General features: G+C 44.8%; 1 protein-coding gene and 1 long non-coding RNA gene across 2 annotated transcripts in view; both read left to right on the forward strand.

Annotated features, from left to right (window-relative positions):
- Positions 1–233: 233 nt before the first annotated feature.
- The window catches only part of ERGIC1 (endoplasmic reticulum-golgi intermediate compartment 1), a 55,923-nt gene continuing 32,337 nt past the window's right edge, over positions 234–23,819 (forward strand). The window contains exons 1-2 of the mRNA XM_042826063.1: positions 234–310; positions 20,606–20,667. Coding sequence (XP_042681997.1) covers positions 291–310; positions 20,606–20,667 — 82 coding nt within the window. The 5' untranslated portion in view covers positions 234–290. The remainder of the gene's footprint in view (positions 311–20,605; positions 20,668–23,819) is intronic.
- On the forward strand, positions 572–2,951 carry LOC122164242. Its single transcript, XR_006170156.1, has 2 exons — positions 572–684; positions 1,441–2,951. It is a non-coding gene; the product is annotated as an uncharacterized LOC122164242 (long non-coding RNA).

A 23,819-nucleotide genomic window follows, 5' to 3' on the forward strand; every position in this document is an offset into this window, starting at 1 on the left:
GGGCTCATCCAGCCCGCAGGCAGCGCTGCCGGCCGCCTTTCCGCTGCTGCTGGGCGGCCGCCTCGAACCCCGAGCCCGGCACCGAAGCCGCGGCAGCGCCAGGCTTCCTCGGCTCCCGCCGCTACCCGTAACCCGGCGGCGGAAGCGGCGGCCGGCCCCAGCCGCCCAATGGGCTGAGCGTTGCGCGGCGGCGAGGCCGTCACTTCCTGGCCCTGCGGCCGGCGGCAGCGAGGCGAGAGCCGGGCCCGGGGGCGGCGGGGCCCGCAGCCTGCCCGGCGCCCGCCAGCACCATGCCCTTTGACTTCAGGAGGTGAGTGCGCCCGGGCGGAGCTGCCCGCAATTCCGGCCTCGCGGCCTTCGTGCCTCCTGCCCGGCAGCGGTGATGTGAGGCGAGCCGGGCCGCGGGGCCGCGCGGGATGGGGAGGAGCGGCAGCCAGAATTGGGTCTGGGCGTGGGAACCCGTGCGATTATCGTTATATAATGGCGTTGTGCAAAGGAGGCGTGAGGAGTTTCGAACGGCCCCGGGCGGCGGCGGGGATCGGGCCTGGCGGGCGGGGCGAGGCCTGCGGGAAGCTGGGATCCGAGCACGAGGTGTGCGCTGCCAAAACGAAGCCGAGGGACCCTGGGCTGCCGTGGGGCTGCAGCGATAACCGTAGGTTTGAGCCGTTCCCGAAGCAAAGCTGTGTAAGCGACGCCTCCCACCTGCAGAATGCACCTATCTATTGGAGTCTTTTCACTTTACCCCAGCGTTAGGGTTACCGTCCACCTGCGCCAATCAGGGAACTGAGGTCTGTGAGGCCTCTCTTGGGGCGCTACACTCACATGTGAACAGCACGGACAGACATAGACCTGTTTGAGTGTGTCCGAAAGAGAGTCAATAAAACGATGTGAAGGATGGAACACCTCCCCTGGGAGGACAGGCTGAGAGCTGGTGCTGTTCAGCCTGGAGAAGGGAAGGCTCCTGGGAGACCAGAGAGCAGCCTTTCAGTGTCCAAAGGGGGCTGAAAGAAAGAGGAGGACAGATGGTTCGGCAGGGTCTGTTGTGATGGGACAAGGGGACATGGTTTCAAACAAAAAGATTTAAATTGGATGCAAGAAAAAGGTTTTTTATGACAAGGGTGGTGAGGCACTGGCACAGGTTGCCTAGAGAGTGGGTGGATGTTCTGTTCCTGCAGACACCCGACGTCAGGCTGGAGGGGCTCTGAGCACTGATGGAGCTGTGGGTATCCCTGTTCGTTGCAGGGAGTTGGACCAAATGGCCTTTAAGGGTCCCTTCCAACTCAAATGCTCTTATGATCACCTCATGTTTTGCATGTAGTACCACCATGAGCCATACAACTGTTGATGTGGAGAAAGTAGCACAGTTCTGTCATTCTCCCATACAAACGCTGTGCACTGTGTTTCTGCTGTAACTCTAAACCAGGCCTCTCATTTATACAGGATGGCAGGATCTTGTATGTGATCCCTGAGGCACTGTTGAACATGGAGCAGTTGCTTCTGAATGAAAACTTGCTGAAGCTGGAAACAGCATCTGCTGAAACATGTGGGATCCGGGTCCCAGAGCCTTGTTTCTTCCTTTGTATAAAGTTTGGTAGAAAAACTCTTAGCTTTGGAGACATTCTGCCAGCTGCAAACCCTGTTGCCGTCTGTTTTCAGGCTTGTAGAATACACGAACAATGAGGGGTCCTGAGTTATGGCTGTTGCTTTGTAATAGCAGATAAAATTTTATTTCTGATGTTTTAAAAATGTAAGTTCTGTTGGGTCTCAAAATGCACATGTGGAAAGCAGCTTCACAAAGAGTAATCATCCTAAGAGAAAGCACCTGTGCGGTGCTTCAGAATGGTGTAAAGGTGTTGAATAAAAGCTCGGTTAGTTTGGATTAATGAGTTACAGAAATGTGGAGGCATCAGTTCACATCTGCACTTTGAAGATTCACAGGTGGAAATAAGTTCTTTGTCATTGAGTTGGAGGATTAGAAATAGACATGTCAAAGCACCTACTCATACAGTGTAAGCTTATTGAAGTTCATCTTTTCTTCAGAGATGAGACTTTAAAGGCTGCGCTTGGTATAAGGCAAGAACTTTATGGTACAGAGAAACTAGTGTCACATGCAACTAACTGCTTTCCTCTTTCAGCAGCTTGAACAGAGCTCAGGAACAACATTTTTGCAAAGGTCAGAGGCAGTCTTTGAGCTTTTTTGATCACTGTGCTGTCAGTGGAACAAAATCTGTTGAGGCTGGAAAGTTTTACTCTAGTAGGTTAAGAATGATGCGTGCATTAAAAATTTGCAGCTACTTCCTGACAATGATATAACACAGCACAATAGGCTTAGAGAAGGGAAGTTTCCACCTGTGGTATGTTTCTGAAGGTTTTTGTCATTTAAATGCAAGGATTTTTGGTCAGACATTTCAACTGGATGTTCCCTTTGCGAGGTGCAGTTTGGCACTCTGTCTTTACCACGAGCTTCAAAGTGTGTGTTGTCCTTATGTATGATTAGAAGGTTGGATTAAAAGAAAACCCAAAAAATGACACAATTACACCTACGTATCTTCTAGAGTCCAAAATTTAGAGTTTCCAAGTGGAAAGATATTGGTTTTTTTTTTCTGAAGGCTGCAGCTTTAACCAATGAAGTCCCTATTCTTCACCAATTGAAGTTGAAGAAAGCATTTCTGGCCATTTGGCTTAATCTTTTCTGTCTCATAGACTTAAGGGTTCAAATTTGCCCCAGTTGGAGAACACAAAGTGCTTGAATCCATTTCTTGGAAGGAGTCTCCCTGGGGCAGAGTCTGAGACGTGTTGGTTGGTATCAGATGTGGAAACAGCTTGTTTTATTGCTTATGCTGTATGTTTCTTTTTCTGCAAGGTTTTTGTTTTCTCAGCTTATCAGTTATTCTTTTTGCCAATATAAAATGCATTTAAATGATAAATAAAATATTTTTACAGTAAAAGAATTTCAAGTGAATAAATAATTGTTTTGTTCTGAGTGCTAGGGTGTTAATCATTCTTAGTACATGCCCAATGCTTTTCATTTTTCAAAGCATTTCACATGCTCTAATCTCTGCAGTCCTTTGATGTTAATAAGGAATCAAGTTTGTAGATTGGAGGCTTTGGTACAGATCTGTTCAGTGCAAGGCACGAGACATCAGCCCTCCTGCAGAGCTTCTGAATCAGTTTGTATGTACAGAAGGCCTGGTTTCCTCTTTGTAAATCATTTTCTTTATTTTTCAGCATGATTTGTAAATCATGTTGTTGCTTCCTGCCTTTTTCATCAACACGTTGTTGCTTTTTGCCCTTCCCTGGTTTGTTAGCGCTCATCTCAGCAAAGCTCCATACCTGTATGGAGATTTTGAGGTGCACAGGTGGAATGCAGAGGGTGCTTCACCCTTGAGCATTTAAGTGTCACTTGTTTATTTGCAGCTTCTGTAGTTGTTAAAATCATAATTAGATTAAACTGTATAGCTTGGGTAATCTGGAATGGTGATTGCAGGCCAGAAGGTTTCTCACATGTTACGTGATCCGCTCAGCACGAAGGCTTAGCTTCAGTGGAGAGCAACAGTTCTGGAGTTCAGCTTGCTGTAATGCTGAGAGATACAGGAGTGATGAGTGGCTTTGTGTGCTGGAAATGGACATGGTGGGGAGAAACTTGCTGCAAGTTCAGTTGCTTTTGAGTATGATGTCTTTTCTTGGTATCTGCCCATTTGCGTGATAGAGTTACTGGTGGCTTCATTGCAGTTTCTGAAGCCTCCCAACTATACTGGTAGCTGTGTCTGGACTGAGACAAACTAAAATAGACGATTCCGAGATCAAGTTTTTGTTCTAACTGGGGCGATTCTCAGTTGTGCCCTGACCACTTTTTCAGCACAGAAAGCAAACATCTGCAAATCCTTATTTTTATATTCGACTAAACACTTCAGAGTTTATTTCTCACTACTAATCACAATGTTTTGATTATGACTTCTGTTGTATTTTTCCCCTTATGCCTTGGTAGCCTAAATGAAGTATTATTTTTCACCAGTATGCTGTACCTGGATTTTAGAGGTCAGAAGGAAGGAACCAGGCTTAGAAGGGATTTTGATTTAAGTGCTGATTTAGAGTGGAAGTTCTTAGTGGCAGATTTATTCCCTCTGAACAGCACAATGGGGCCCACAGTCAGCTGCTCCTTGGTAAATCTGTAATAAATGATACGTTCTACATGGGTATTCTGATTGACTGCTGAATAGAGTTCTGGTTGTTCTGGGCCATGGGCAGGTCTTTGCTTTGGTTCCCATTTGTGTTTCTTTTTATTTTTTTTTAAAGTCCAATCATCCAGTCAGCTGAAACTGACACACTTTCAGCATTAGTGCCTTCAGGAGAGGCAGTGTGATTATGAGTGTTTTTAATTTCGACCTACAAGTTGTAATGGCTAATAGGCAAACTGATGCCCGAGACAACTGGCCTGGCATGGTTGCGAAACTGGTGATAGAAACTGCTTCAGCAGCATCAGGGAGCTCTGTGTGTCCTCCTTTGATTCCCAGGCAGATTAGTGAGATCGGGCTGGCGGATAGTAGGCAATCTGCAGTCTTAGGAAAAAATCTTTTTCAGCCCTAAGCTGCCCCTTTGACAACAGTTTCTCATGCACTTCTAAGCTTAAGAAAAATAGCTTGCTTTCAGTCTGCGGGCTTAAGGAAAGGAGCGAAGCTCTCTCTCATAATCCTACCATTTTTCTTCTGACAGATTTGTGAGGGTCACGACTTAAAAGCTTTCTTGTAACACCTCAAATCTCACTTCAACTTTTAGGGGAGTTGTTCAGCTTATGTGTGAGCGTTTGCCAGTTGTAAAGCAAGAATAGGTGAGATGTTAGGAAGAAGCTCTTTTCTCAGAGGGCGGCGAGGCACTGGCACTGCTGCCCAGAGCTGTGGGTGCTCAAGGCCGGGTGAGACAGGGCCCTGGGCAGCCTGATCTGATGGGGGGCAACCAGCCTACAGCAGGGGTTGGGACTGGGTGATCTTTAAGGTTCCTTCAATCCAACCGTGCTGTGATTCCATGAAAAATGCTGAGTGACATTCTGGCACTGTCTAACAGCTGTCAAATGCTAGTGGAAATGTACGCATTTGTTGAGGAGTTTAACTGGCAATCTCTTTGTGAAGTCTCAAACAGCTCAGTGTTTCTCATGGGATCATAGTGCTCTGTGCTCCATCCACCTGCGCTCCCTCTCAGCACATTGTTTAACAAGCTGTGTTACTGCATAGTGGTTCATTTGGCAAAGTTACTTGCTGAACTTACTTTACAAATGAGCTGTCTCTCCCGTAGAACTGCACGCTGGTGATTGCAGCAGGTATCACCTGTTCTTGGCTGAAAGATCGTGGGGAGGACACAGAAGAAGAATAAGCAGCCACAGGCAGCCGGAATGGTTTCTCCTGGTTGGATGGGTTGTGCTGAGAGGTGTGCGTGCAGCAGTATCGAGAAGGTTTGCGTGTGCCCTGTACTGAGTTGTGTGCTCACGCTCGCTTCCACAGCCACAAACCACAGCCATTTATAGCCAGTGGCCGAAACGCTGCTCTGCGTTGATTAGATAGATGCCTCTTTACACTTTGCAGGGACTGCACTTTTTTGTTTAGCTGCTTGACAGCTGCCTGCTCCTGAGCAGCTGGTGGCTCTACGACATGCTCCTGGCAAGCGTGTTCCACCTCAGTGTGTTGTGAAACAAGGCTTCGTGGGCTGCTGCCTTACGTAACCGCCAGAGCCGGGCTGGTGCCAGGCTGTGCCATGACTAACTGTGTTTCAACAATAGCCCTTTGAGGGCACCTGAAGGATTATTCTGCAGTCATAGCAGTCAGATGGGCACACAGCAGTTGTACAGACAGAGCGTGTTGATGTCTGTGCCACAAATAACCAATTATACATAGAGCGCATGCGTGTAAATGTTTCTCCTGAAGTCTCCTTAATACGTTATTTATCTTAAAATAGCTGGAGTGGAAAATTGTTCTTGAGTAAGTACAGGAGTATTAAATTCTGGCTTTGTAAGAAAGTTCTGTATTGTTCCTTCTGCACTTTAACTGTCCTGCTTTGTTCCCTCGTTGATGACACAGATGCTTTCTTCATGGCATCATAGTTCGTTGCTGTGAAAATGACTGAATCACAGTAAACAGAGCTGAAGCAACAGCGCGGAGGGAGAAGCTGTGGAAGTTGTTGAGCTTGTATTTTGAAGTATGCAGGAGTGTTTTTTTAGGTGTGTAATTCAAATGTCAGAGGTGGTAAGAAAAGAACAGTCCTGCAGTGAGGGAAGAAGTAGTGGAATCATCTGTTTTTTTTGTATTGTATCCAAGCACAAGCTCTGAAATGTCTAGGTATTCCTGTACCAAGGCAGCTGCCCTCAGAATGGAAAATTGTTGTGCCAAAAAGCTATTAATAACAATCTAGTCGTGATCTACGGGCCTTCCTTAGTCTGAAATGTTGGAATGTTTCAGTAGTGATAATGGCAAATGTATCCCAGTGAAGACTGCAACTAGATGGACTGTGTTTGAATTGAGTGTGTTTGGATGGGTTTTGTTTTGCCCTTTTTTTTTTTAAAGAATGTTTGCAAATGCAATAATGTTTCTGGTTTAGTCCAGATAAGCCAGAAACACAGATTGCCTTTTAGTACAGGAGACATCAAAGTGCTGTGTTAATGCAGCCAGGCATGCAGAGCTACTAGCAGAATTCCAGGCTCTCAGGATTGCTTAGTATTTATTTAATAATCATATCTTAAGGCAGACCACTTGTTTTCTTAATTGCTGTCCACGTCCATAGAGCACTGTGTACTATGAATAGAAGGCTGGAGAGCCCACTACAGGACCAGTGCTGCCAATAATGTAAATAGGACCATATTTTCAGATACATGTGAAATCTCAGACCCTCGCTGATTCCATATCAATAAATCAAATATGACTGAACTGAACTGGCCTCTGAATCTGGTTGCTGGAGTGTGGCATCTTGACCAGCAAGTGCTGGTCAGCTGGGTACCAGCTGCACATTATGGGTGTATGATGGGTCTGTCAGACACATTTTTCTGGCAGGGTGGGATCACTGTGGTTATTTCTTGACAGCTGAGTCAAAAGCAGGATCTTCATCTGGAAGCCAGATGTTACTTTCGAGATCTACTTCCTCATAAGCATCTAAAAAATAGCACTAAGTTCTAGAAGTGTATACAGAAATTCTCTCAGATTGGAACATAAATAGGAGACTCTGAACCAGTCCCTTTCATGAATTCTCTTGCTGATACAGAAAAATTTGCCACGCAGTGGAGCGTAGACTGGTCTTCGTGCTTTTCAGGGGAAGCCTTATGAAGATGGAGCTGTTTTCTTCTCTTTATTGTTCTCCCCCTCCTCTTTTCTTCAGCAGAGGATTTCTGTCTTCAGGCAGTTCTGGGTTATGTAGAGCAGTGCAGTACCAGGCTCACATTTGCTGTCCTGACACAGCTGGGGCGTGCAGCTTTCGGAAGGCAGCATTCAAAAAGGAAAGGCACAACGTTCTGATGCTACATTAGTCTCATTTAACCTCATTGTGTCTTGTTTGAAGATGTTCAGCAGTAACAGGCGAAGTCTTAATGTTTTGTGGTTTCTAGAAACTATGAGCAAAGTATCTTTTATATTTTTCCCCCTTGGGTGCTCTGAATTCCACATAGGTAATTTCTTGGAAATTATAGTTTGAGTTTTGTGGAGATCAGGACTCTGTCTGTGGGGAGAGCTGAGGAGAAGAGGGGATGTGCTCAGGTGCTGAGGCCAGCAGCACTGGGAGCAGCAGGAGCTGTGGGTCAGTGAGATGGAGCTGGGGAAAGTGGCAGGGAAGAGAAGCTCTGCTCTGAGGAGTCTTTCTGTGGGAAAGGGAATGAAGTTCAGGACCAGGAGGCTCACAGAGGGAATGGGTGAGGGACAGGGCGATGCTGGATGTGCTGGGGCGTTGTGAGGAGCTTGAACTTCTGAGCTTAAGGGGGATGGAGGCTCTGCGACAGGATGGCTGCAGTTTATTTAGGGTATTTACGTATCTGGACAACTTAATTAGCTCGTGGAGAACCTTGTGTTTGATCCTGTTCCTCATCTCTCTTCCCCCCTTCTCTCTTTCTGGTCTCCAGCATACGGTACCACCGCACAGACGTCCAATTGCTTTCAGCCCAACAGAGGGCTGGGTGCCTTTAAATACCAGTCCCCTTACTTGAACATTTTTTCTTCATGACATTTTTCTCCTGTTTTGACGAAGCAAAGTATAGTTTGCTCACTTTATTAAAAATACTTTTCTCTTTCATCCTTCGTTTTGACACCTGCCTCGCTGCCTAAAAGGAAATAAGAAGCTTGCTGGCAAGGTTCCACCATTGAGTTTCTGAGATTATAAATACATTCCTCCTCCTAATTACCTTTGAAATATGCTTGAGTCTAACATTTTATTCAGGAAAAAAAAAAATAAATAATAAAAAAAACAACCCATGTTATGCTGCATACTGCTTCATCTCTTCCATTCATCAGTGGCATCTAAAATAATTTTTACTTTTGGGGTATTTCAGTAATAGCAATTGCTGTGTATTCCTGGGTAATAGAAAACAAGGTCCTTATGCACCAAAAGAATAAGAGTGCAAAATTTAGAACACAGTTGACAAAAAGGTGTTATGCAGAACAGGACAGTGGAGTAAAGGAGCCTGGCTGAAGGGAGAAACCAGCAGGAATAGCTCTTTGAAAAGAAATCATGAATGGAAGCAGGGCCTATTCATTCTGTGCTCTCTTTCTCTAAGTGTTGTGGGGATTCGTAGGTCTTTTGTCCTAGAAGTAAATGGTTTTGTTATTTCTCTCTATAAAATCTTTCCTGTACCTGCTAAATAACCAGAAGCCCAGATGACATAATGCCACAGAAGCTGCTGCTGAGTGTGTTTCTTTTGGCCCCTTTCTCTAAATGTCCAGTTACTTAAATGCTGAATTATATAATGAATGACAGTCCTCTTGGCTAACCTTGTTTTCTCATTCTTAGTGCTCCTCCTAGTTTCAGAAACTTCCTCTGTTAGTTTCATTATGTTCTTGGAACTCGAATTAAGAGGGAGGAGCTGACTGGCAAGGAAAATCATTCCCTCATTTCACTCCTTGGCCTTCAAGTGTGGAGAGTCAACAGGTCAAAAAAAAAAAAAAAGAGATACTGGAGGATGATGCTTTGAAAAACGGTGTAATGTGAGGATGAAATGTAAGTCATGCAGGGTTTAAGAGTTCCAGTCTTTTCTTCCTTGCAGTACAGATATGCTGGTTTAAAACTGCTTTAGTTCCTCCTTGTCTCCAGCCCTTTGTGTACCAGAACTGGTTCCAAGTAATTCAGGATTAAACTGTTTCCAGTGTGATTTTGAAGCCTTCTGTGTTTGTGCATCAAAGCTCAACTTCTGCAGTATTTGTGTTAGTGCCCCATTGTGTGTAATTGAGGACTAGGTGATTACTTAATGTTGTTTGTGTATTATCTACTGTTACGCAGGTGTTAATCTTATTAAATGTGTTAATAACTGCTTGGTATTTACAAGTATCAGTTTATTAGTTGGGCTTTGAATCTGAATTTGCACCTTGAACTTGCATTTGGGGTCAGACTTCAATAGTTATATACTATGTGCTTACTTCCCATGTGTAAACTTCCATTAACAAGATCACGTATTTTACTCTACACATGCTTCAAAGTTTGGGTCCCAATTCAGGAAAGTGTTCCTAATCAAGACTGTCCACAGACATGCACTCCAGGTACAGCCCTGTGACTGAGCAGGGACACTTGGCTCTTGCACTGCACATCTTCTTTGTTTTCATAAACATCTTCCCAGAGCTTTCCTTCTGCAGACCTTCAAAGCCACCGCGGCTTTGATCAGTAATACTTCATATCTTTGTAAATTTTTTCATCTGTGTGATTTCAGCGTGTTTGGTGAAAAAACGACAGATGTCACCAGGTGCCACTCTGCAAAATGAAGAAGCTGAAGTAGAAAGATGTAATTGAGTGGAGCAGCAATTACACAGTGAGTCAGTGCTGGGAGCAGAATAGAATTTAGTTCTGTTGGCTCCCACTGCTGCGTCCATTCCCTGGGGTCGCAGCGTGGCTCCGTCCCAGAGGCTGTCTTGAGCTGCTCTCTGCACATTATGTTCTCATCTGCTGTCAGACAGGAAACGCAGAAATTGCATTTAAGCAAAGAATTAACAATCGCAAAAAGAAGAGTTTGGAGTTGGCAGTTCCGATTCTCTTCTCCTGCCACTGACTTCCTGCAATTGTTCTTCGCCGCCTATAAACGAGGGTGATAGATTTCTCTGTGCTGTTGGAAGCAGAGTTGCTTCTTTTTAGCTCTGCTACATTGGGCAAGAGCTGAATGTTCCTGTGGAGGTGTCAGAGAGGTACTTGCCTTTGGACAGACAGAAAAGCAGCAGCGTTTGAAAACAGGAATTCTGAAAGAAATCTTAAATAATGTTTTACCTGAAAACTGAAAAAATAATGCTTCCTCTGTATGTGTAGGGGAAGGCGTTAGGATGAGGCATCTGTCAGCTTCCTATTGACTGTAGTAGAGTGGATTTACAGGTGTGTAGATCTTTGACAGGTCTGTGGAACAAAATGTTGGGTTTATGGCTAGAACAGCTACAACCAAGACTGTAAGAAGTTGAAAAAGCATCGACAGGTGGAAGTCACTGCTTTTAGAGTTAGAGGTCCTTAAAATGGCGTGCTGCTCTCAAAGCTTTGCCAATTAAAACTTAAATAGAATCAGCCAAGCATATTAGTTCTGACAGAACTTCTACTCCCTAGATCTTGTTTCATTTTCATGCTCTTCCCCGTGTTCCCCAGCAGGAGACCCTCTGGCATTCTGACACGGCTCGGAGGAAGCGCAGCACTTCAGATAGGTTCCTATTCCATGTCAATCAGGGCTCTCCATTCCTTCCACTCACTCAGAAACTGCATCTTTCCTCCTCTCATGCTTTCCTAACCTGGGAAATTGCTCTGAGCTGCCAGTCAGGGCAGGTCTGGCTTTATTTTGTAGCAGCTTCAGACACCTGGGGTGCATGATCCCACCCACACAAGCGCTGTGTCCTTCTGTGCCGCCTGCCCAGCCGGCTGCGCTGCTGCCTCACCCACGGGAACCTGGTGACGTCTTTGCCCTATCTGGGTCAGTAGGCAGAGGAGAGACCTGTCCTCCTTGTTCATGATCATCATCGTCCCGAGTGCCAGCTCTTCTGGGGTTACCTTCTTTACTATTTTGATAATTTCAGGCATGCTGTTGGTAGGTACGTGCAGTGGGGTAATTGGTCTTTCAGGCCATCTCTTGTACTTCAGGAGTCAGCCTGCTGTTACACTGTTGAATAAAATCAATTTAACAAGTAAAGAGAATAATCTTTTTCTCTCTGGATATGGTCACAGTGGCTCTAGGTATGGATTCAGCAGCTGCTAATGGTAACGGTCCCCTCAGCAACTTCAGATGGGCGACTGAGATTTCATTTTTAAGTAGATGGCTTTTTGTTAATCAGAAGAGCAAACTATGTGTGCAAACCTGACCGTGCTGTTTGTTCTACTTTGGTGTTTAATTTGACTTGAACAGTCAGACTGAAAACTAAATTGGTGGGTTTATTTTTTCATGATGCATAAGGAACAGCTTTGCTTTTAGAGATCTTACTTTGAGTGTATGACATGCTTCAGAGAAAAAGGAACAAAGCTGGAGGGATCCACCCTGTGTTAGAAGCAGCAGAGTGTTTGTGTATGAGCCTGCTTGTTTGCTTGGGAGGTGAGCAGCTCCTAAAAAGGTTAAAAGCTCACAATCTACAGCTGAATGCATGGTAGCTCCTGGAGTTGGCTGTTGCTATCAGGCCTGTTCTTACTGCTCCCTACTCGAAGGCTGTTAAGGCAGTATTATTGACGAGCAGGAATGAATTGTCCCTGAGCCATTATTAGAGAGCAGTGACCCAAGGAAACAGAGGAATGGTTGCTGCCTGTTAAACAGCTTTGTTGTTTTGGTGAATTTATTTTTTTTCCAGCTCTTAGCTGGATGATTTGATTTCTTTGGTTAAAATTCTTTTGTTCTTCTGGTAGCACTGGAGTTTGTCTGTCTGTCTGACTCAGTTAAAGGAGAACTTAGATGTCATGCTCTGGGGAAGCAATTTCTTTCCTTCTCTGTCTCGTGCCTACAGCCTGAGAATCTGTTGTACTTTGTGTTGTGGAACATGAGGAGGTGGATGAGGCTGCTGCTTACTGGATGTTTCAGTGGGTGCTTTCAGTAACCCAGCATTTTTGCGAGGTTGCTTCCTGAAACTTCAGAAGTGTCGGTGAGCACAGATTCCACAATACCTCAAGCTGCTGGTGAGGCAGGTTTGTGCTTACATGTTTTGTTCTTCTGATTCTTGTTAGGTGATGGACATCTCTGCCCAAGCGGAATATCACTAAGGTGTAAATATTCCCTGACACAAAGCTGCATGTCTTTGGTGGGAAGGTTTCTCTAGAATTACTGCTGGGGCTACAAGAAAGGTATTTCCCTTCTGCCATCAGTCTCCAGCCTGAGTGAGCTTGCTCTGACAACAGTGTGCTGATATATTCATTTTGATTCCCTGAATCCAGGAAAAGGTATCCAGTGTAGACTTGGTATTACTATCTTCTGCCTCCAACCTGCACTGATGGTTGGGGGCAAAAGGAAGGTCCTGAGACAAACATAGCCACAAGATGCTGTTCTCCCCTCTGTAACACCAACCTCCTACAACATTTTCCTGGAGAGATAAAATGCAGTCTGTTTACACGCAGTTGTCTTTGAATGTCAGATGGACTTGGTCCGACTGTACAGCGAGTGAGTTTCTTCCTGCTTCCCGTGTCCTTCTTATAAATGATAAAATATTTCATGCAAAGCAAATTGCAGAACTCTAAGCTATAAGTGGTATCCTTAATAGCAGCAGGTACTGAGTGAATCATGGTCCATAAACTCTTCTGCTGTCTCCAGGGATGCGTTTTCCAGATGTGGTAGCAGCAGTAATAGAAGGAGGGAAAGTTGTGCATTATGCTTTGCTGTGGACTGGTGGAAAACTCGGTGCGGTTGTTCCAGCTCATTTTGCGTGCACTTGAACACAGTTCCTAAAGTGGGGTCAAGCATGCTCATTCTCTTCTCCCCACTTGACACCTAGCCTTGGTTTCATGAACTGTTAATACAGCTTTTCTGTCTTGAAATGACAAACTTAGATGCAGCTACGTAGACTTATAGGAAGAGCTGGTTGTCTGTGCATCGGTTCAATAGCAGTCAAATAAAGGCAACTGAACCCAGCGGTCTCTGCTCACTGAATCATATGTCTGTAACACAACAATGAAGCAGAAGGTTTTGAGGAGGCAGATAGGTTAATGGTAAGAAGAAGAATAAAAGAGCATTAAGAGTGATGAATCCCTGTCTCCAGGGAAAGTGAATCCTTCCAAGAGTTAAAGATGGTTTGTCTCTTCTATGGCATCTGAATAAAAATCGTCAGGTGGCTGAATTCACTGATGTCTGCATGAAGTTATTAAAGAGTATAGTGTCATTCAGAAGGATGCTTCCTAAAAAGTGAATTAATTTAGAATGTCTCAATAGTAGATACTTAAAAAGGAAAGAGGATGCTAGATGTTTCCTAAACTGTTAGCAGACAGAGCTGCCTTGGGATGGCGATTACCGAACAAGGAATGTGTGCAGCAGTAGGTGTGGCTGTCCAAGGCAGTTTGATGGCTCTGCTGCTCCTCGAGTCCCTTCCACAGTGTATGTAGTTGCCATCAAAAGCAGTCTGTGGTGGTTGTTTTGATTCAGCAGTTCCTAGAAGTGCACCATGTGGTGGTTTTCCTACTCATCTGAAAAAAAACCCATGAAATCAACAAATATAGTGCTTTGTCTTCTGTAGATGAAAAGCACCTTTTTCTTTCTTTTTTTTTTTTTTTTTTCCTAAGAATGAGTTTCTTAGTGCCTAAACTGCATGAGATACCCGTGTTGTGTATTTCTTGAACACACAGCTCAGGGTGCAGGGCGTAATGGTAGGAGTTGCCTGTTCTATGTTGTAACCTCACTCACTGGTGAGTATGCAGCAAATGAACTTTGTAAGGAACGGGCAGGCTTTGTGCTAGTCAGGAATTGGCGCCCGTGTGGAGAAATACTGGCATCAAGCCCTCTTGGACTGTTTTTACTTGAGGCCTGCAGCCATAATCTGATTCACTTTTCTTTGGTTTGCGAGAAGGAGTTGACAAATAGGAAAAAACAGCAGCAATATTGCACTTGAGTGAATCTCTGATCTGCTGTGCTACTTGCTGTTCAGCTGGGTGAGGGCACTACCAGCACATGGGCAGAAGCTTTTTCCGTCTGCCACTCCTCCACTTCTCTGAGTAGGGATGTTTCTTGCCAAGAAGGAAGCAATTGGGTACAGGGCTCTCCCTGACGGTAAAAGCTCTTTGGGACAGTTCAGGCAGGGAGAAAGACCTCAGCAGCCAGCCTTTTCTTATCTCTTTGTTCCCTTTGTCTCTTGGGAGCCCCAGGGAGCTCTCCCCCACAGCCTTTCTTGTCTCTTTAGGAGACGCCGTATGTGATGGGTCAGTATTTGATGGGTCACGATGCACCCTGCTCATGTTGAGCCAGTACAGCAGGCGGCTCAGCACCACCCAGCTGCTCGCTCATTCTCCCCGGGTGGGATGGGGAGGAGAGTTGGAAATACGAAACTGGGAACTCATGGTTTGAGGCAGTTTACTAGGCAAAGCAATAGCCATGTGCGTGAGCAAAGCAAGGCAGATATCCAACCCCTCCCAGGAGAGCAGGGCTCGGCACATGTAATGGTTTCTTGGGAAGATGAACACTGTCACCCTGATCATCCCTTCCTCCTCCTTTTCCCCAGTCTGTATCACTGGCTACAGCACCACATGGTGTGGGACGTCCCTTTGACTGGACTGTCATAGCTGTATCCCGCAGCTCCCTGTGTACCCCAGCCCCTCACTGGCAGGGCAGCACAAGGAGCTGAAATAGCCTTGGCTCTGCGCAGCACTGCTCAGCAACAACTAAAACATCAATGTGTTATCACCACTACTTTCATCAAAAATCCAAAGCACAACATCATATGAGCTCCTATGAAGAAAACTGACTCTGTCCCAGCCACAACCATGACACTTGTCCAACAGCAGGCCTCCAGCATGCAGCATACTGGAATACAAACTCTGGCTCTGCAATTCTTCTGATTTCTTGCCAGACTAACAAGAGTCTTTACAGTATTTTCAAAGTTACCTTTTTGTATTTATACTCAATAGGCCCCCCTTTGTTTAGTTGAATCTGTGTAGAATCTTTAGTTGTTTGTCTAAATAAATCACAGAGTTACGTTTCGGCTGTTACGTTTGTGATGACTGCAGGTTGCTTCCAGGGACACTTAGTTGTTAACAAAGCAAATTGGTTCAGTGACACCACATTCTTTTTCTTCAGTAAGCTACCAGCGCTACTGATGTCTTGTAGAATTAAGGTTGTTGTGCACTGGGCCAGTTATTGGGAGTGAGTAATGGCACCAGAAATTAGTGACCTTGGCATCAAATGTGGAGTCTGCTGAAAAACAGGTGCTGCTTTTAAATGCCAGTTAATAGAGGAGGTGGAGGAATTGAGCATTGTTTAGACACCCACATTCTTCTGTGTAAATCAGAGCCGTGGACCCCTGCTGCTAAGACGACCTGATGTATTTGTGCCACTGTTGACCTACTGAAGGTGGAATATCAGTGCTTTTATCACTTATTAGAAATTGTCTTTGACATCAGAAATGTCGTTTGCTGTAATGAATGATTGTGTCCTGGAGATACCTTCTACCTTCAGTACATGCTGCAGATTTACCTGTGACAAAGCCAGTATGGTTTGGAGGGAAGACTGGTGTTTAAATGTTCTTTTTTTTTTTTTTTTTCTTGGGGAAAAACACTTATCTGCCTAAAGCACAGAAATATTTTTTCCCCTCTCTGTGAACGTTAAAGCTGAATTTTTGAGTCACTTGAGGAGTGGTAAGGGAAGAAAATTAATCTGCTGCCGACTTGCAGTGTCTGAATTTTGTTCCGTGACCAAGAGCAACATGAATGTATTGCACTTTTGCTTGACTGCTTGTTAACTGCAATCTAAAATGCAGTCCCAAGAGCTGCATAACAAACTTTCCCTTGCCCCCCCGAGTTAAATCTAGGCAAACAGACCTTGCAGAAGGGTACATGAAAACACTCCCCTGCTCCTCGCTCCAGAGGTCCATTTCAGTGCTTTGCAGAGATAGCTGAAGCCTGCAGTCTCTTTGCAGTGCCTCAGTATAGTGGCACAGGTAAGCTGTACTCACAGCGTATGCCTAAGGTAGCCAATGTGGCCAACACGTTGCTCCTCTGTTTTCTTCCTCTTCCTGCCCTGGTGAGGACTGTGCACGCTTGAGGTTTGCAACAAATTCTGAGAACTGAAGAACTCTGTCCTTCTCTGATGTTAGCTCCTTTTCGTGTCCAAGTTTCCCTTTGCTACACAGCATTCAAATTCAGCCTTCACTGAGTGCTTACAAGTATTGATTTTTTTTTTGTATTGCCTCAAGGTTTTTGCTTCTTCCTCTTGAGAAAGATAACAACATCTTACAGAGATGCTACTGTAGTATTATACTGGAGCTCCTTTCAGACTCCCAGGAAAATGGAAAGGATTATTCTGTTCAGGGAGGTGGTAATCTGCAGCAGAAAAATGTGTTTCTTACCAAATTTCCTGAAAAATTTCAGCTCCAGACTTGAAGCTGTTGAGGTGCATGTGAAGCATGCCATGCAGGGTGCTCTACCTGGAGTAGCTCCTGCTGTGGGAAGGAGCTCATCCCCGCTCTCAGGGCAGGCATTTGAAGTATCCGCGCTTGAAGAAAATGCAGTGTTTGGGTAGGCATCTTCTGCCCTCTCTGTCACCTGTCTTGCACTGTCAATCAGATAGATTTGAAAGGAAAGCCAGGATTCACCCCAGGGTTGGTGATGTCAACCTGCATTGTTGTCTTAGGCTGACCTACCTTTGCCTCTGCTGGCCTCCAAGCTGGCCTTGGACATAATTGTTTGTGGCTGCTCCAGTCAAATGAGTACTGCTGCATCTGGTTGTGCCTGGTGAAACAACTGGGTGCTGTTCAGAGTCTCCTAGAGCCATAGAAACTCAACAGCAGGAGCACATGCTTCTATCCAAAGAAGAAATGTTTAAATAGCAGCATCTCATATTAATCTAAGTGTACTCTGAAGTCCATAGGACTTTTGCTGGTGCTTCAAATACGCCACCCTTTCATTTGGCTCCATTGAACTGCACCCATCTACAGTTTCACGCTGCTATCCATTTGTGTCACTGCAGTCAGATGAGACCGAGGTGAGAGGCCTCTTGCACACCCATCCATCAGACAGCCCTCTCTCTATCTCCCATCTCCTTTCACCATTTTAGGGTCTGTGGATTCTGTTTGAGCCTCTCAGTGGGACTCTGCACAAGGATTGTGCTCACAGATGTTCAACCAGTTCATTGACATTCCTGTCAGGGAGATGAGAAAGTTTCTGGTTGTGTCCTCAGCACTGGATAGGAAAAAACTGTAGCATTCCCTGACACTAGTCATGAACATTGCTTCCATGGAACTCTGACATTACCAAATAACTTCTTTGTTTGCATCCATGCTGCCCATTGAAACAAAAGACAATAGATACACTGGATGTGTCAGGAAATTCCTTTGTAACACTGATGACAGCCCAGTACTATCTTTAGCCTTGTGCTCTGGTACTGCAAGGTCCAGCCCTCCCTTGGTGAGGATCTGATGACCTGGAGGAAGAGCTTTCCTAGCAAAAACTCTTGTTGCTTTCATACTTATGGCTGTGTCAGCTGATGGACTCAGAGGCGTTCCTTCACCTTACAAGTCTTGCCTTTGTGAGCAAAGGAAGAAAGTTGCCAAAAGCCAGGTTTAAATAACCTGCTGGCTGGCCTGTGGAAACTGGTGCCTACATGCTTTGTAAGTGCAAAGTCATGTCTGCCTTTGTGAAAGCCGGGTTAACTGCTCCACAGTACTGCCAGCTGCCAGTTACTTGAGGCGATGAATGTGCTGGAAATCTGTGCCCTGGTTTCTCATGATTGTTTAGTATGGAAGTACAAGTGTGTTGAAGGGATATTTACAGCACAGTACAGTGTGTCTCACTGCGTTCTGGGCTGATACACTTCTGAACATCCAGTCTCCCTCCAGTATTAGTAATACCTTCCATTGTGTTGAATGTGCTGGTATCAGAAATCTGTAAGGCAGCTTTTGCAATAGAGAGGGCACAAGGTTCCTCTCTGTTCCCAGCATGTAAATACTCTTCCAAGTGACCAATGCTTCAGGAACCTTGAGGCTTGCTGGAATTTTTCCTGCAAGTGCTTGCAGGAACATCTGACCTGAGGGCAAGTAAAACCTGTTCACTTTTCCATGTATGTAACTCCACATCCTATAGGCAAAATGGATCCAGAGACTTGCCTAAATCTCTTAGCTGTGTGTCGTGGTCAAGGAAGGAGGTGGAATGTAATGTAGTTGAAGAGGTGGGAAGCAGAACAGCACGTCGAGAGAGTGAACTGCCGTTTAAGCACTTGAAGCCAGCTGATGAGCTTGGCTGGGAACCATTGATCATCAGCTTTCTGTTTTGCCTTTGCCTGTTCCTAGCTTACTTGCACCGTGTAAAACTTAATTTGTTGGGTTTGGGTGTTATTTACATGGTTAAAATGGCAGGCAGAGAGGAGAGAAGCATGCTGTGACATCAGCTTTCCACCGAGTTAAAAGATGGGATTATTTTCTTAATCCTGTGATGGATCATCTTTTTAAAACTAGTAAATATTTCTGACCGTAAGAAAAAATTTCCTTTTATAGTAACCCAGACTGCTGTTTTTACTGACTCCAGTGTGGAGGTATTTCCTATCTCTAATTGTTCACTCGCACTGAAAAGCTCCTGCGTTTTCGTGCGCTTTCTCTCAGCTCTTTTAGCCACGTTGATCTGTTGTTGTGACCATAGTGAAGTACTGCCAGCTTTCAGCATTTTATGGGCTGTGAGCAGGAAAGATCAGCTACTTCCTCTGCCCGTGAGACCGTGATGTCACCAGCTGCTCTGGGCTGCTTTATCATCTGCTGCTGCTGTTGCTTTGGTGTACGTGGAAAGAATGTAAACAGCACTTTCCAGATGTTCTCAGGGCAGCTGGAGAACCATAAATGGACTCTTTGCTTCAGGAATATTGCTGATCTATTTAGGCGATGGCAGGGAATGGAGTCATGAAAACATACAGCTCCGTGGGCATCCCGTGCAGGGCGCTCTGTCAGTTGTATCACATGAGCAAGAGCTGTGTGCGGTTAGCAAATGCCACTCTGCCTGCTGCTGTGGCTCTGTTAGCTGTGTTTGGAAACGCTGCACATGCTGAGTTCATCCTCACGAGACCCTGAACAGATGTACTCTTCGTATTTCATAGGTGAAGCAGTGGTTCATCAGGACAGTGAAGTGATTGCATAGTGAGTTCAGGACGTGAGCTGCGTAGGTGATGTTCATGATACCATCTTTCCTTCTCTTGTCCTTTCTTCCTCCAGTTTCACATTCTGAATAAAACAGCAATAGTGTCCTAATATAGTGTGTTGCAAATGCACACAGTGTGCATCCAGATTGTACTGATGATTTGTGTAGGTGCAGAGTAAAGGAAAGAATGCTGCTGTCGTTTTTGAGCTCTCAGTGTAACATTTGGTGTAGTAGGAAGTACTGAATCAACGTGGGGATGATGGTGCCATAGAGAGGAGGAATTTGGAAGCTGGTGTTTCTCATGTCTGTCCAGGACTGGACAAAGCATCACATCTCACTTGCTAGTGCTATATAAAAAAGAAGTCTATTCAGGGGGAGAACCAGTCACTTCCTTCTTTAGGGCGTGTTGTTTTTAATGCATTAATTAATTTTTATTGAGTGGTGGAAAAACTGATGTCAAGAGCTGCATTGAGTCTGGGCATGCAGCAATATAACGTGGTAGGAAATAATACAGCAACATCATAAGGGCAGTGAGAGTTTAACCATGGAGAGTTTAAAATAGCAAAGCTGAGCCATATGGATATTAAAAGATATGACTGAATCAAAACAACCGTCTAATATTAAAATGGATTTTGCTAACTTCTTGGGTTAATTTTTCCTGTGTATCCAATATCTGAGGGTCAGTTTCTTCCCTTAACATCATGATTTCTGGCTCTGGTTTTGGTGAGTTTTGGCAATACACGGAATACAAAACACAAGTTGAAATGATGGTTGTGTCTTGCTGTTTGTTTTTTCTTGCCAGGCCTTTATATTCAGGAGTCTGTAGAGTATCCTTTTCCTTTTACGGTGGTCTGTAAGCTTGTCCAGCATGACTTCTTCCCTGGCACCTGCAGCAGCTCGGATTGCAAAGATCCATGGCAGCAAAGCCAAGGGAGGCGGAGGGAAGTGCTTTGGAAACTGGAGCCCAAAAGCAGAGCAGTTACATAACTGTACAAAAGAAAAAGGACTTTTTGTTTTGTTTTGTTTTTCCTTCTCATATCCTTCTGCAAACTCAAAAAAATGTTGTTGGAAAGCTGGATGGAAAAAACTTCAGCATCATTCATCCCTGTGGGGACGTGAAATGTATTAAAATATTCCACCTGGTTTATGGCTGTTACTTTTCCTCTTTCAGGTTTGACATCTACAGGAAGGTGCCAAAAGACCTTACACAGCCAACCTACACAGGGGCTATTAGTAAGTAGCACTTCTTTTTGCTGTCCTTGCATCCCCCTGAGCTAAAATTAAAGATCTTTTGGCTTCTGTGTCTTACAGGATATTTTCAAAGGAATATAAAAGACTAGGAATTATGTCCTTTGTTGCTAAGACAGCTCTTTTTACCCAGTACCTAAGGGTTCACTAAGTGATGGAGGAATTTGCATGGATTTGGACTCTCGGCATCAAAAAGTAGCAAAGGTATCTTCTTATGAAAGGGAGTCCTAAGAGCTAAAGCTGGAATACCCACGCTGCTAGCTACTGAATTAGCTGTAGAGTTTTTACTGGAGTCTTCCCTGGAATAGAAGCTGTGAGTCTGATCCAAACACTGGGGGAGTGAACGACTGGATTTTTTTGCCTGTCTCTAATGGGCATCTCTTCATGGTGAAGAACAGCTCATAGCTGTTGTGTTCACAGTTACATTTCTTACTGAAGAGAGTTGAGGAACCGAACTGCTACTCTGTAGAGAATCCAGGTTTTGGCTTCCAATTGAATGAGGAGCTGAGTGGATGGCAATGTGCAGTGGCCATCAGAGAGGATGGTTTGGGAAACAGTTATTTCTGTCTCAGTGTACTCAGGGGATTCATCTGACATTGTAGATGGGGCTAATGAGCGGAGATCTTATTTTATTGTTATTTGTCATGCTTTTAAAGGACAATAATTAGTTTGTCAGAAACCACTGATAGTGATCCACTCTCACTCCTGTGTATCAGTGCAGAGACTTCAGCTGATACAAATCTCTTGCCTCGAGCCTCTTTTCCTTCCTTCCTTCTCCTGAGGTAGGCTGTGGGCTGAGTAATGCAATTTCACACAATTATATCCAGTGAGTGCACTGTGTAGAGTGGTAAACATTGATCAGGTTGGTCCTGCCAAGTCTGTAATTAGATGCCTATTGCAGCTTTCCTGTTCCATTGAACAGTGACTTCCTTTGATCATACAGTTGTGCTCCATTCATCCGTTCTTGTAGATGGGTCAGTAGCCTTGTATGTCATTGCTGACGTGAGTGATATCATATCCCTTGGTGACAACAGGCACCAAATAGAACTGAGTCAACAGCAGTGAATCAATGGGACACGAAGCAGAGCCTTTTGTGAGCTAAAGGAACTCCTCGCTTCTTACTTTGAGGGTGGTCGAGCCCTGGAGCTGGTTGCCCGGTGGTGTAGAGTCTCCAACTTTGGGATATTCTAAACCAGTAGACCTGACCCTGAGCAACACGCTTCATCTGACCCTTTTTTTTCAGGGGCATTGGATGGGATGATCTCCAGAAGTCCCTGCCAGCCTCAGCTATTCTGTGTTTCTGTGAATATAGCTTGTCATTGTAAATATTTACTTTCAGGGAGTCCTTGTCCTCTCTTGTTATCCTGACCACCGAATTTCTTGCAAGTCAATTCCCTCTTTGCTTTGTTGAGACAGTAAACAAAGAGCTTGAGTAAAACTGTTCAGTAATTTAGAATTTAGAGGTATATGAGATTGAGCGTTTTGAAAGAACACTTTGAACTTGTTTAGTTGATTCTACCTTCTCTTCTGTTTTGGAAACGAGGAGTTCCCACAGTATAACTGGGCTGTCTTTGAGAATTTGTCTTGTTATGAATCACCTGCAAAAGAAAATGTTTTAGAAACAAAAAACCCATCAAAGGCCATCCAGCAGCATTAGGCTTTCAGATCTGCAGTAAACAGCTTAAGTGATAAGTGTGTTGTGGGAAGGCTTGGAGGCTGTGACTCTTACTTAAAATTATTAGCTGACTTATTTCTCTCTATTGTTATTTGCAGCTTCTCAGGCTTTGATTTTTCTTCTCTAACTGGTTCTCCTTCTTTTTGTCAGAGTGTTTGCAGAGAGGCTGATAGAAGCTTTTGAACCACACACACAGACAGCCAACAACCTGTGGTAGCTTTGCGTGTGAGGATCCTGGATGCAGCTTTCCTAATGGATTTTCTGTCTGACCAAGCCTGTGACTTGTAATTTGAAAGCCAGTAATCTTGAGTGTTGTAGGAGGCCATGAATGAGACCAGCCCATTGCCATGGCAGTTTGAAGCCTGGGAAGGTCTCATGAGTTTGAGATAAATGCTTCAGGGAATTCGGGTGTTAACCATAATAGAGGCTTGGAGGTAGGGGAGGGTGCTACTCTTCTTTACAGGGTTGATACAAAATAGCCTGTAGTATCTGACTTTGTAGTCCTTCCTGTGTGATTTCAGCTGAGACTTCAGCGTTGTTTCTGGTGCTTTCCGGAATGGGAGCAGATTAAAGCAGGATTCTTCCAATTGTGTTTGTATTTGGGGGGAGGGAAGGCCCTTTTGTGTGTGGGTTTTTTGTTTGTTTTGTTGTTTATTTGCTTGTTTGGGGGGTTGTTTTTTTTTTTTCTGTTTTAGAAGCTTGAGGTTTATTAGGGAGGAAGGAGTAGATCAAATTACAGAAGAAAAGAGATGTGAGTACCAACGCTGTGTCCAACCAACAGGGGTGAAGGGGCCAACTGCTAGGAAAGAGGCAGCTCCAAATAAGTGTGAAGGTATTTTAATGGAGAAGAGTCTGTGGGCAAGTTCAGAATCCAACTGGAGGGTTTCTTTTTGTAGGCTTTTGTAATTTCAAAAGCACATTGCATATAAGATACTCTGGATCTGTGCAGCAACCCTTCTGGCTACTAAAAACTAGTAGGAACAAAGGAACCAAGAGCAGTCCCCCATAGTTTAGTGGTAGGGTTTGCACAGAACAGCACACACAAAGACTACTGTGAAAGGCAGGCAGTAGTTAAGCACCCTTGTTCTTAGTAAAAATCTCTTCTTTCAGATCAGTTAATGTGCCACTAAGACAGTCATGCTGTTGCTGTCCCTCTTCCACCAGGTGTTGTGCCAGTCCTCACAAGCCTTCTGACCCCGGTGCAGTGTGTCTGTGAGGCCAGCACACGGCCCTTCTAACAGCCCTGATTACCATGGTGCTGAACTGGCCATGTTTGGGTATGTAGGCAGCAGTGGCACATGCCCTGGCTGTCTGACAGCTGGCATCTGGACAGCAGCAGTCTGACTTCTTGAGAGAGAGGCCTGCGACTCGAACAGCTGCTGTAGCAATCCTTCTGCTTAACAGTCAGCGTGGATGCATAGTTTGCATGCATGTCTTGTATGCACACATGGTAACGTTATCC

The sequence above is a fragment of the Centrocercus urophasianus genome, unplaced genomic scaffold (assembly GCF_019232065.1).
Source record: "Centrocercus urophasianus isolate 14NV4802_14NV808 unplaced genomic scaffold, USGS_Curo_1.0 seq_26, whole genome shotgun sequence".
In the NCBI taxonomy this organism is placed as follows: domain Eukaryota; kingdom Metazoa; phylum Chordata; class Aves; order Galliformes; family Phasianidae; genus Centrocercus; species Centrocercus urophasianus.